The sequence below is a fragment of the Apteryx mantelli genome, chromosome 6, assembly GCF_036417845.1.
Source record: "Apteryx mantelli isolate bAptMan1 chromosome 6, bAptMan1.hap1, whole genome shotgun sequence".
In the NCBI taxonomy this organism is placed as follows: domain Eukaryota; kingdom Metazoa; phylum Chordata; class Aves; order Apterygiformes; family Apterygidae; genus Apteryx; species Apteryx mantelli.
In genome coordinates this window covers 11,487,045-11,499,087 of record NC_089983.1, presented here as the reverse complement: position 1 = coordinate 11,499,087, position 12,043 = coordinate 11,487,045, and the positions used below count along the sequence as shown (strand labels likewise).

General features: G+C 43.9%; 1 protein-coding gene across 1 annotated transcript in view; it reads left to right on the top strand.

Annotated features, from left to right (window-relative positions):
- UNC80 (unc-80 homolog, NALCN channel complex subunit) overlaps positions 1-12,043 on the top strand; it is a 140,509-nt gene that overhangs the window by 83,926 nt on the left and 44,540 nt on the right. Inside the window, exons 32-40 of the mRNA XM_067298502.1 lie at positions 835-1,016; positions 1,846-1,977; positions 2,523-2,709; positions 3,858-3,989; positions 4,516-4,659; positions 6,232-6,332; positions 7,802-7,888; positions 10,419-10,602; positions 11,303-11,397. Of these exons, the coding sequence (XP_067154603.1) occupies positions 835-1,016; positions 1,846-1,977; positions 2,523-2,709; positions 3,858-3,989; positions 4,516-4,659; positions 6,232-6,332; positions 7,802-7,888; positions 10,419-10,602; positions 11,303-11,397 (1,244 nt within the window). The remainder of the gene's footprint in view (positions 1-834; positions 1,017-1,845; positions 1,978-2,522; positions 2,710-3,857; positions 3,990-4,515; positions 4,660-6,231; positions 6,333-7,801; positions 7,889-10,418; positions 10,603-11,302; positions 11,398-12,043) is intronic.

Sequence of the window (12,043 nt, the reverse complement as noted above, 5' to 3'; positions counted from 1 at the left end):
GCTACATAATCTAGAGAAATTGTCTCCAGTGATCTATGGTGAGCTAGTGGTCTAAAGAAGCCGTGCACTCTGACCGCCACCCAACTCCCGCAGCACCACTATTCCCCCTGCTTTTGTTTCCTGTTCCTGCCCCACAGACACCCATCTAAATTAATTGTCCTCCATAGATATGGAGTTGGACTATGTCTATTTATATTCAAATAAGCTCAAATGAAACAGCTATGGGCCTGCTCAACTTCTGTTGTGCTACTTTCCAATTTGTCCTGGTCCTTTCTCTCCTAATTCATAGCAGCTCCGTTTTCTCTTGGAGGCCGACTGTGATCACTGCATGGTGTCTAGCTGGCTAAGAACCTTTCTTTTTGTTTTTACCCCATAAAAATAGGCAAGTGAGTCCTCTATTAGGGCACTGCCTCCTGCTGTGAGAGGAAGGCTGAGCTTCTGTTGAGTCAACCTTTATTAATCGTTACAGAAATCGCTTAGAAGTGAATCCTTGAAAGCCGACCTGTATTAGTTTTGTTACTCCAAGAGATGCTTGTTACTTTAAATCAGTCATAACTGAGATTTTAGTGAGAAGAGCAAGGCTGCATTTTATTTTAAAAGCAGGTTTGTCAGAACCTTTTACAAGCATCACATATAATGCTGAATGGCTCCCAAAGATGGAATCTCACTTGCTTGGTTTCATGAAGCAGTGCAATTTTTACCAGGGCTGGTAAAGTGCCGATCTCATTTTTGGAGTCAAGGTTCCTTTTTGGTGTGGGGGTTTGTACAGCTGCAATTTCTATCTGCCAAATAAACATATTAATGAGGAAATGGTGAGATGTTCTCTCCCTGCAGCTGCCATGTTCCTGCTGTGTGCTGTGAAAGTGCCTGAGGCTGTTTCTGACATGCTGATGTCCGAATTTCATCACCCAGAGACAGTGCAAAGACTGAATGCCATTCTCAAATTTCACACACTCTGGAGGTTTAGGTATCAAGTTTGGCCACGGATGGAAGAGGGAGCACAGCAGATCTTTAAGGTAGGTGAGACACATGAAACACTGTTGCCATTTGTAGCTTGCCTTGTGGGATGGATGTGTTGTGACTTGCTGCCATGAAATTGTCTCAAAATCAGATTAGAAAAAAAACCAGTCACGTAAGCCCCACTAGAGGGGGAGGTGATGTGTAGAATTCTTGTGTAAAATGGAGAGAGTCCAATGGGGGCACAGGTCAGGAAAAACACGGGAGAAGGAAAGAAACCTGTGTCCTACATTGTCTTACAATGTAGTGAGATGCAGAGTTGGGATAATTTTGCAGAGCTAATTAATGTCTTGTGTACTTTTGCTCATGTTTCATTAGCAGTGCAGTCATTAATATTGGTATGCTGTAACAAAATGTCTTCCACAAATTGTAGAAGAGCCATTGCTTGACAAGTTGGTACTTTTCAATCTGACCCAGCAGTGATAGAATTCATTTCACAGAGATGACTTACATTTTCTTTGAAAAGAGCAGTGTTACAGGTGAACAATTTGTTTGCAGGTGACTCTTGATAGAGGTTCTATAAACCCCAGAGCACATACTATTCTTTTAACCTCATGCTGAATTGTGTCATGGACATGTCTATGAGACTGTCTGCTTTTAAACTGAGAAACCACCATTCGGGCAGGCAAAACAACTTCCTCTTTTCCCCCCAAATGCTCTAAAGTTTAAAAAAACATGGCTTGTTGCTGAACCATGTGCTGGGTGCAATTTCGTGTTCATCTGTGAAAAGCACTAGCAGAAGGAACAGAAGTCTCTGTTTTGCGTTTAAATCCGTCCCCAAAATTATTTTTCTCTCTCCTCATTTTAATCCCCTGTGTTTTTGTTTAGATTCCTCCTCCAAGTATAAACTTCACTCTGCCTTCTCCTGTCCTGGGGATGCCGTCTGTGCCAATGTTTGACCCCCCTTGGGTCCCTCAGTGCAGTGGGAGTGTGCAAGATCCTATCAATGAAGACCAGTCGGTAAGTAAAGATGTTGTGAGAGTGAACGTTCTTATTTCCCGATAAGGGCATGGGGGAAGCTTGAGCCAAAAGATGGGGTCTAAACTCTGAATTTTTTTTGTCTCCCTCAGCTGGAGAGGATTTAATCAGTACACTGTCAGTGCAGGGCACTCAGAATTTTCTACATGTCCATTAGGCTTTTCTGCATGTTCAACAAGAGACTGTAGTGCGTAACACAGCCCTATGAAAGACAGTAACTCAGATCTTAGTAGCACACAACTGTAGTCTCTCCAAAGGATTAGTTCATTGAACTTAGTGTTTGACAGACACAGTTTTCTCTGTGCTGGTTCATTTGGTATCTGTTCAGAGAAGTCTGCACCAAGGCTTATTGTAGACAATAACTCTAAGAGGAGTCTCTGATGAATCTCTGTTCAGCTAGCACTTGTCTAATTTGTATTTAGAAACTCAGTTGCTGAATGTCACTGAGGACCCTGGTGTGAAACCCAGGATGTGTGAGTGTTAACTAACTGCTTCAGGCTGTGTTTCTTCTCTCTCCTTCCTGACAGAAATCATTTTCAGCCAGAGCGGTGTCACGTTCCCATCAGCGAGCAGAGCACATCCTGAAGAATCTGCAGCAGGAGGAAGAAAAGAAACGCCTGGGCCGGGAAGCCAGTCTCATCACTGCCATCCCCATCACTCAGGAGGCCTGCTACGAGCCAACCTGCACACCAAACTCAGAGCAGGAAGAAGAAGGTGTGCTGCAGGGCCAGGAACTCCCTTCCAGGAAAACTGAGAGCACCTGCCGCCAACATAGAGCATGGCTTAGGGGTGTGATGTCCAAGAACAGCAATTGTTAGTGCTAGGGAAGTCCCTACTTTGGTGTGCTCACCACTTCAGATCCTGCAAAAGCACCAGCACTGAATCAGTTTTGTAGCACTGTAAAGGTGGCAAGCAAGCACATCCATTTGCTGAAGAATCCAAATGAATAAGAACAAGTGTAATTAAAAATTAGTGCAAGAAAAACACAAAAACGTGGAAATGCTGGATGCTTACTATGTGTCCTGAGTCCCCCCTGCCCTGACTTCGGTGGAAAGTGCCAGCTCTTTGTGCCTCAAAGCTCCAAGCACCTTGCAGGACCAGATTTTAATATGATGAGAATAGGGGACACTAAGAGTGAAATTTGTCGTTTCCAGCTTTAACCTTGTAATAGTTAAAGGGTAGGCTCCTTCCACAGCTGCTGCAGCAGGCAATTCATCCTGTCCTAAGACTGGTGGGAGGAATGACCCATTGGAAGTACCTGTCTTAAGACACACAGCTTAGGATAGGGTGAATTGCCTCATGGAGTTTCCTGTCTTTATGGTGACTAGAGGGGAAGCCTAGATGACCAGCTTAACCTCAGTACTGAACTTTCAGATGGCCAAAATTACATGAGATGGGTTGCACCCTGCAAGTTTAGTCTTTGGGTGAGGATTTTCATTGGTTCAGGGTAAGAGAGTGGAGAGAGTTCATTAAAAGCATTCCAAGGTATATGCCATTAGGTAAGTTCAGTGGTGTCCAGATCTAGGCTTGTGTTGGGAAATTGGTGAGCAGAATAGCAGCTGAGTGGTACTTAGGAAAAAGTAAGCACCAGCAACCACGTTGGGTAATCGGATGTATATAAAGAGAAGTATAGAGCCAGTCAGTTAAAACATACCGAAGCACTGGACACTCTCTTGGAACAATGCTCTGGTAGTTCCCAGAGCATGAGGAAATTACCTACCTGATCTTTACAGGTCTGAAATTGTGCCTTTTGAGTGTTGCCTGACTTCAATGTTCCATTTTGATTGCAATTGTTCTCCCCGGAAAGCTCTCTAGAGCCTGTCAGTTGGATCTGGATTGACATTTCCCACTCTCTTTGTCAGTAGAAGAAGTTGCCAACCTGGCCTCTCGCCGTCTCTCTGTGAGTCCTTCCTGCACCTCCAGTACATCTCATAGGAACTATTCTTTCCGCCGTGGCTCTGTCTGGTCAGTGCGGTCAGCAGTAAGTGCAGAAGGTGGGTTAACTTCACTTTGGAGTATCCTTTCCTAGAATTTCATTCCGTGGAAACATTTCTGTTGACCCATGAAGTTGATGGCCTTTGCTTTTTGCTGAATGTGTTCACAAGCTTGAACCACTTCAAAGTAAATTACTGCCCTGGATTATTTCGTTCTTTCCTGCTTCACAGTGTCTCCCCTTATATCTCATTTTTTCATTTACACTGAGTAGTGTCATGGAGAACACTGTGGCTGAAATACAGTAATGAATTCTGATTTCATCAAAAAGGAAATGAGTTGTCTAGAAAAAAAAGTATAAATTGAAAAAATAAATATTTACAATGAAAATTCTTGACCAAGAAGTTGGCTGGAGGCTCAGTTTCTTCTTGAAGATACCAGTAAACCTGCCATGCTTGCACAGTGATCAGATAGACTCTCATTTTGTTCTGTTTGTACAGCACATAACATAAATGTTTATTTAAACTACCTGGGTAATATTGCAGCTCATTCACTAACACAAACCTTCTACTCTTCTTACTGCTCCAGATGAAGAACACACTACGGAGCATACTCCAAACCATCATGTGCCACAACCACCTCAAGCTGTATTTCCAGCATGCATCTGTGCAGCAGTGCTCCCCATTGTCCATTTGATGGAGGATGGAGAAGTTCGGGAGGATGGAGTAGCTGGTACTGACCTAAATTTAATTTCAAGTAATTCTTGTTCAGGGATGACAGAACGTCCCAGTACTTTGAACGATGACTTGCATTTGTTAGGTGTCGTAGCTTAAATGAAGAGGTATGACACAACGTTGTACTTGCTCATAGTTCCTGTTGCTTGTTATAATGTAACCATTTTACAGGCAGTAGTATGTGTTATATATTATTATAAGCATATATTTTTGTTAAAAATTTTATGAAAAATCTATTAAATCCTCATAAACTATTTGAAAGTATATCCTCAACAGAATTGTGACCTTATAGGATTTTTCTTCCTTTTTTCCCATGATTTGTGTTTGGTTTTGAGAGTTTTTTTGTTATCTTCTTGGGCCCTTTTTGGGGCCCTCAGTTCCAGATTTTGAGAAGCTGGAAAGGGTCTAGTAGGGGGATACCAGAATGGTAAGAGGCTTAGAACAGGTGTTCTGTTAGGAGTGATTGCAGAAGCTTGGCTTGTTTGGTGTGATGAAGAGGAAGCTAAGATGTAGAGGATGTCTACAACTACTAGAAGAACAGTTATAAAGACTATGGAGCCAAACTCTCCTTCATAGTGGCAGAGAGTATAACATGAAAAAAACAGTCACAGCTTGCAACTTGGGAGGTTCAGGTTGGAAATTGGAAAAAAACTGCTTCACTAGGAACATAGTGCAGCCCTAGAACAAGTCACCCAGAGAACTGGTAGAATCTCCATCCTGGAGCAGTCATCAAGCCTTGGTTAGACAAAGCCATGGCTGACCTGATCTTGCGCTGGTGCTCCAAGCAGGAGGTTAGACTAGAGACCTTTGGAGGTCTATTCCCACCAACATTTCTTTGGTCCAAATGGAAAGTTAACTACATACAGCTCAAACATTTTGTTTATGGTCTGCGATGTGTTTGTAAAGTAATAATAAGTTCTTCTGCATTTGTTTCTCTTAAATGTTTATAGATGGTGGATTGTTGCCCTTCCTTCCTGTCTTATCATTCATCATGTTGGCTGATTGCAAACTGTTACATTTGTCATTCAGTTTTAGGTGGGTGTATAGCTAGCCACCTAAATAATGTGTGTGTCATACTTTGATCAAGAACTGAGTAATAAAAACAAAATTTTGGGGACTTGATCAACCTTTCACAATCCCCTGCTGATTATTTGAATACTGTCCAAAAATACCAAATAAAATCACTCAATAAATCATAGTGACATGGAGCTCCTATGCACCAAAAACTCCCAGAAGTATGTGAATTTTTTTTTTTTTTTATTGTCTGATTTGCCCAATTTGGAGTTGTTAATCTGAATAGTTATTTCCTTATTATTCCCCTGACTACACTGGTGAAGTGCTTCCTCTTAAATCACCAGCAGTTAGGGAAGGTTCAAATATTAGACCTGTCATTATTCACTACAATTGCTGCCCTGGTGACCAGGAATCCTGTTGCCTCAAAATGGCACCTGTGTGCTTCAGTACAAAAACGATAATTGTAATAGAAGGTTAGAAGTGTTTGCATCTAAGTGTGCCACTTCAAGGCTTTTCCAAGGCAGAGCGTTCTGACTTTCTTTTCTTTCTTTTACAGTAAGTGCTGTTGCTCAGCAGGTCCTGTGGAACTGCTTAATTGAAGACCCCTCCACAGTTCTGCGCCATTTTCTTGAGAAGCTCACCATAAGCAACCGACAGGTAGACTTTTTGTCTCCTCGGTGGTGTGTGCGTTACATAGAGCAGAGGAGCACAGATGCAAGCAGAATCACTCTCTGGGTAGTGACTGAAGAAAGTTTGCTATTATAATGTGGCTCAAAGTCTTTTAGGCCAATGTCATCAGTTGGCTTCAATCTGTGTACCACTGATGTGAATGGGACATAGCTGATTTACCCTCACTGAGGATCTGACCCTGCTTAAAGCCAAACCCTGAACAACTGCTTAGTGAGCATAGCCCTCTATCGGCTGTAAGCGATACTAGCTCCACCCATACCACTCAGTTTTCTCTGAGAGTGGGCTTGTTTCTCCCTGGCTTATTAGACTGCTTGCTTGTGCCATGGCTAAAGTCTGTGGAAGAAAGGTTTGGCAGTTCTGACTGGATGAAAGGCAGAGTGCCTCTCCATACCAGTTTCTCAACTGTACACTTAGGCTATGATACTGATAGTAATATCACTGTCCTCATCTTCCAAGCTACCATTTAAGAACTGACTGCAAAATGAAAACTAAAACCAGAGAAAGGTGAGGAAAGGTTGCTTTACAGTTCCTTGAGTAATTAGGTCTCAGTGGCCTCACCATTCCTGTGACTTCTCGGCCACAGCCCCAGAAGTTTCTGTTTAAGTTCAGAGGGGAACAGGAGTTCTCTCCTGTTTGTTAAGCATCCTTGAGAAGGAAGTTATTTATTGTCTAGTCTTAGTGGCCTCTGAGCTGTCATAGTCTGCTGTTTTGCCATCTCCTCATAAGCCCACTACAACCAGGAGAACAGAACACAGAGAACAGGTATAGTTTCTTGGAAGCTTTCAGCAGATGTAGCGTTGGCATGGGCTGTCCTGTGCATACTCATGCCCATACCACTAGCTCAAATAAGCTGTGGGTTAAGAGGATAAGGGCTGTTAGGAGAAACTTATGATATGGTCCATTTGTTCTTGGCTGACAGTGAGATTCCTCCCTGCCTCCAACTGCCCCTTACACACACACTTCCCTTAAAGAACTTGCTAGTCTGCATGAAAGAAAGCAGCCCCTGGAAGAAGAAAAGTTAGATTCTGCCCCTGTATCTACCCAGTAGCCACAAACAATGAGTTGAATTGAGCTAGGTGCCACACTGTCTCTGCAAGATCATCCAGGTAGCCCTTTGTTGTGATAAGAAAAGTTTAGTATTGTTGCAGGGGGAAGAGTGTGGAATCAGGACATTACAATCAGGACAGATTACAGTAGGAAATTTTGGCCTCTCTCAGGTCAAAAAGAAAGACATTGACCTGGATACTGTGCCCTGGGCCTTACACTGGGAATCACAGTGGCAGTCATAAACATACAGTTCCACTTCATGCACCGAGAGACAGAGCAGAACAAGGGAGTATGGAGAAGTGGGGAAAAAACAAAACAAGGGAGGACAGATGGTAGAAAGCCTTTCTCCATTTTGTGATGGAAAAAAAACCCATTTGCTCTTCTCCCAGGATGAGCTGATGTATATGTTGAGGAAGCTTTTGTTGAACATTGGAGACTTCCCTGCCCAAACATCTCATATCCTCTTTAACTATTTGGTGAGTAGTTCATGGATTTACTGTGTAGCCCATAATCTCAGCTCTGCCTGTGTGTGTCCCAACAAGTGGATGTCACAGTCTGCAAGGAGATGAATGCTTTGTAGCTTTTTCCTTATAACTTGTATCTGCTATTAGCTGTTGATGCAAATCACCAGGCTTACACTTGTCTTTCATTCCTTGTATTTTGGGAGAGGGAAAGGAATCTTTAACTTTTCTATTAAGCACCTAAACTCTGTCATGGGTTTCTGAGTTTAACCATGAATGATGAATTGTAGACCAATGGAAGGATTCCAACACCTGAAACCTTTTATTATTATACTTAATTTTGATTCCTAAAGTGCATTGCTTTTGGACAGTCCCATTGGAGCAAATCTAATAGCTTCTTTCATAACTGTGGAAAATGCAGTTGCTGCAGTTCTTTCAGAGCTTGTACATGAAAAACTAGACAAGACGTGTGCTACCCCAGGAGTCCTCTGTCCTTTGCGAGTTGTCTGTGTGGCAGCACATCAAAGCAGAAGGGATGGGAAGTCCCCTACTGCACAGGTTCTCCCTTTTCCTCATTCACATCTCCCTTTTCCTCACCCACAATGGCTTTTTAAGCTGGGCTGGAACAGTCATTTTGCCCAAACCTCCCCCACTGCCTCTCCCTCCTCCCCAGAAGGAACAGTATGTTTACAGGCAGCATAGTACTGTAGCATGTATGAATTTTTGGGACTTAAGTTTCACAGAATCACAGAATGGTTGAGGTTGGAAGGGACCTCTGGAGATCATCTAGTCCAACCCCCCTGCTCAAGGAGGGTCACCTACAGCACATTGCACAGGGTTGCATCCAGGTGTGTTTTGAATATCTCCAGAGAAGGAGACTCCACAACCCCTCTGGGCAACCTGTTCCAGTGCTCTGTCACCCTCACAGTGAAAAAGTATTTCCTCATGTTCAGATGGAATTGTCTGTGTTTCAGTTTGTGCCCGTTGCCTCGCGTCCTGTCACTGGGCACCACTGAAAAGAGTCTGGTCCCATCCTCTGGACACCCTCCCTTCAGATACTTGTACACATTGATAAGATCTCCTCTCAGCCTTCTCTTCTCCAAGCTAAACAGGCCAAGCTCTCTCAGTCTTTCCTCACAAGAGAGATGTTCCAGTCCCCTAATCATCTTTGTAGCCCTTTGCTGGACTTGCTCCAGTAGTGCCACGTCCCTCTTGTACTGGGGAGCCCAGAACTGGATGCAGTACTCCAGATGTGGCCTCAGCGGGGCTGAGTAGAGGGGGAGGATCACCTCCCTCGACCTGCTGGCAACACTCTTCCTGATGCACCCCAGCATACCATTGGCCTTCTTGGCCGCAAGGGCACATTGCTGCCTCATGCTTAACTTGGTGTCCACCAGCACTTCCAGGTCCTTCTTGGCAGAGCTGCTTTCCAGCAGGTCAACCCCCAACCTGTACTGGTGCATAGGCTTATTCCTCCCCAGGTGCAGGACCCTGCACTTGCCTTTGTTGAACTTCATGAGGTTCCTCTCCGCCCACCTCTCCAGCCTGTCCAAGTCTCTTTGAATGGCAGCACAGCCCTCTGGTGTATCAGCCACTCCTCCCAGTTTTGTATCGTCAGCAAACTTGCTGAGGGTGCACTCTGTCCCTTCATCCAGGTCACTGATGAAGAAGTTGAACAAGACTGGACCCCAGTACCTGGGGGACACCACTAGCTACAGGCCTCCAACTAGACTCTGCACCGCTGATCACAACCCTCTGAGCTCTGCCATTCAGCCAGTTCTCAATCCACCTCACTGTCCACTCATCCAGCCCACACTTCCTGAGCTTATCTATGAGGATGTTATGGGAGACAGTGTCAAAAGCCTTGCTGAAGTCAAGGTAGACAACATCCACTGCTCTCCCCTCATCTACCCAGCCAGTCATTCCATCATAGAAGGCTATCAGATTGGTTAAGCATGATTTCCCCTTGGTGAAGCCATGCTGACTACCCCGATCACCTTCTTTTCCTCCACATGCTTGGAGATGGCCTCCAGGATGAGCTGCTCCATCACCTTTCCAGGGATGGAGGTGAGGCTGACTGGCCTGTAGTTCCCTGGGTCCTCCTTCTTGCCCTTTTTGAAGACTGGGGTGACATTGGCTTTCTTCCAGTCTTCAGGCACCTCTCCTGTTCTCCATGACCTTTCAAAGATGATGGAGAGTGGCCTAGCAATAACATGCGCCAGCTCCCTCAGCACTCGTGGGTGCATCCCATCAGGGCCCATGGATTTGTGGATGTCAAGTTTGCTTAAATGGTCTCTAATCCGATCCTCCTCGACCAAGGGAAAGTCTTCCTTTCTCCAGACTTTCTCTCTTGCCTCCAGGGTCTGGGGTTCCTGAGGGCTGGCCTGAGCAGTGAAGACTGAAGCAAAGAAGGCATTCAGTAACTCTAGTTTAATGAATTAATCCTTCTCTGAGTGAAGAAAGATATTCTTGTCCTTTGTTTATACAATGCCCTGCACTATTAGAGTGTGTATAACCTGATATTCCTCTTATTTGTTACCTGCAGGTGGGACTGATCATGTATTTTGTACGTACTCCATGTGAATGGGGCATGGATGCCATTTCTGCCACACTAACCTTCCTGTGGGAAGTGGTGGGTTACGTAGAGGGCCTTTTCTTCAAGGATCTCAAACAGACTATGAAAAAGGAACAGTGTGAAGTGAAATTGCTGGTGACTGCCTCAATGCCAGGTATAAGAACTGAGTCTTTAGAGCTTTTTCACTTCTAAGTTCACTTATTTGTTTACGACCACTTTGCTGCCAAAAGGTAGATCCATCAGAACTGGATCAGAAAAAGCCCTGCTTCAAAAAGCTCCGTATTTGAAGTCAGTTGTCCTTGAATTAAGGCTTCAGTCAGTAAATTCCAACTCTAATTCCTGGAGAGCCAGAAAGCTGTTTTAAGAGCTCTGAAAGAAGTAAACAGAAAGTGAATTAGAACAATCTGTTCAGCTCAGCTTTGTGCCAATTGGCCTGTGAAAGGCTGGTGGGATGAATCCTTGTAAGACTGTATCATTCAGAGCCAGTTTGATTTGATGCAGCCTCTTGTTTAAGTCTTGAGAAAGACCAAGAGGACCATGCTGTGAGCCTAGGACTTTAGGAGCCAGGCAAGAGATTTCCTGCTGAAAAACAGGCCTGACCTTTTAGGCTCATTCCTTCCTTGGAGTGACTGTTGCTGCTAAAGCTAGCTCAGTCCTTTAGGAACAGGTCAATTTCTTCTCAAATATGGAAGTATGAGGCTGTGCTAACACTGCATAATAGATTCCAGACAGGACTGACATTGTCTATCTGCTCAGGAATGAATTTTAACTATCACTTTTCCTCCATGGGCAATATTTTGAAATTGAGTTACTAAAAGCAGCCAGGGAGAATACAATTGCTTTTCTTCCTTTAGGCACAAAGACCCTTGTTGTGCATGGACAAAACGAGTGTGACATCCCAACTCAGTTACCAGTCCATGAGGACACACAGTTTGAAGCTCTTCTGAAGGTAGGAGTAAGTTTTTTGAACTGGACAAACCACTTAGTGGTAGATTCAGCTGCTGTATCTGTATGCCAGCAATAGGTTCTGCCTGATCTTCCTGTTTCAGTGTGGAGGAGAGAAGCTGTGCTCTGACAGACATTTCTGATTTCGTATGAGGAGAGGCTGGTTGCAAGAAACTGTTATGTTTTTGTTTAACAGGATCCCGTTTTAAAGGGTAATAGAAATGCCCTGACCTCACAGCCAGCCAAAACCCCATAAATGCAACTACATTTGAAGAAACTGCAGCATGTTGGGTATTTGCTGCATATTATTCTTTGGATAAATATGTAACTAACTGAAGTGTTTGTTTTAATCAACTATAAAGACTAAACAGAATGATCACGATCAGAAGTGATGGTTCAGTAGCCATGATGATATCTTGAGAGATGTGAGGTCAATCCCCTTTTCTGTCAAAAGATTTCCTGATGACCTTAACTGAGCCACATAGGAAACAGGCTTGTTGTTGACACACAACGTAGCTGGACAAACTGGAATTGGGCATCTCAGTGCTTTGAAGGATTTGAACTTTAGTGCCTCTGTACATCCCCTATCTCTAAAACTTGGTGAGTACATAGTATGGAAATGGAATCTACAATATCCATATGAATCATTT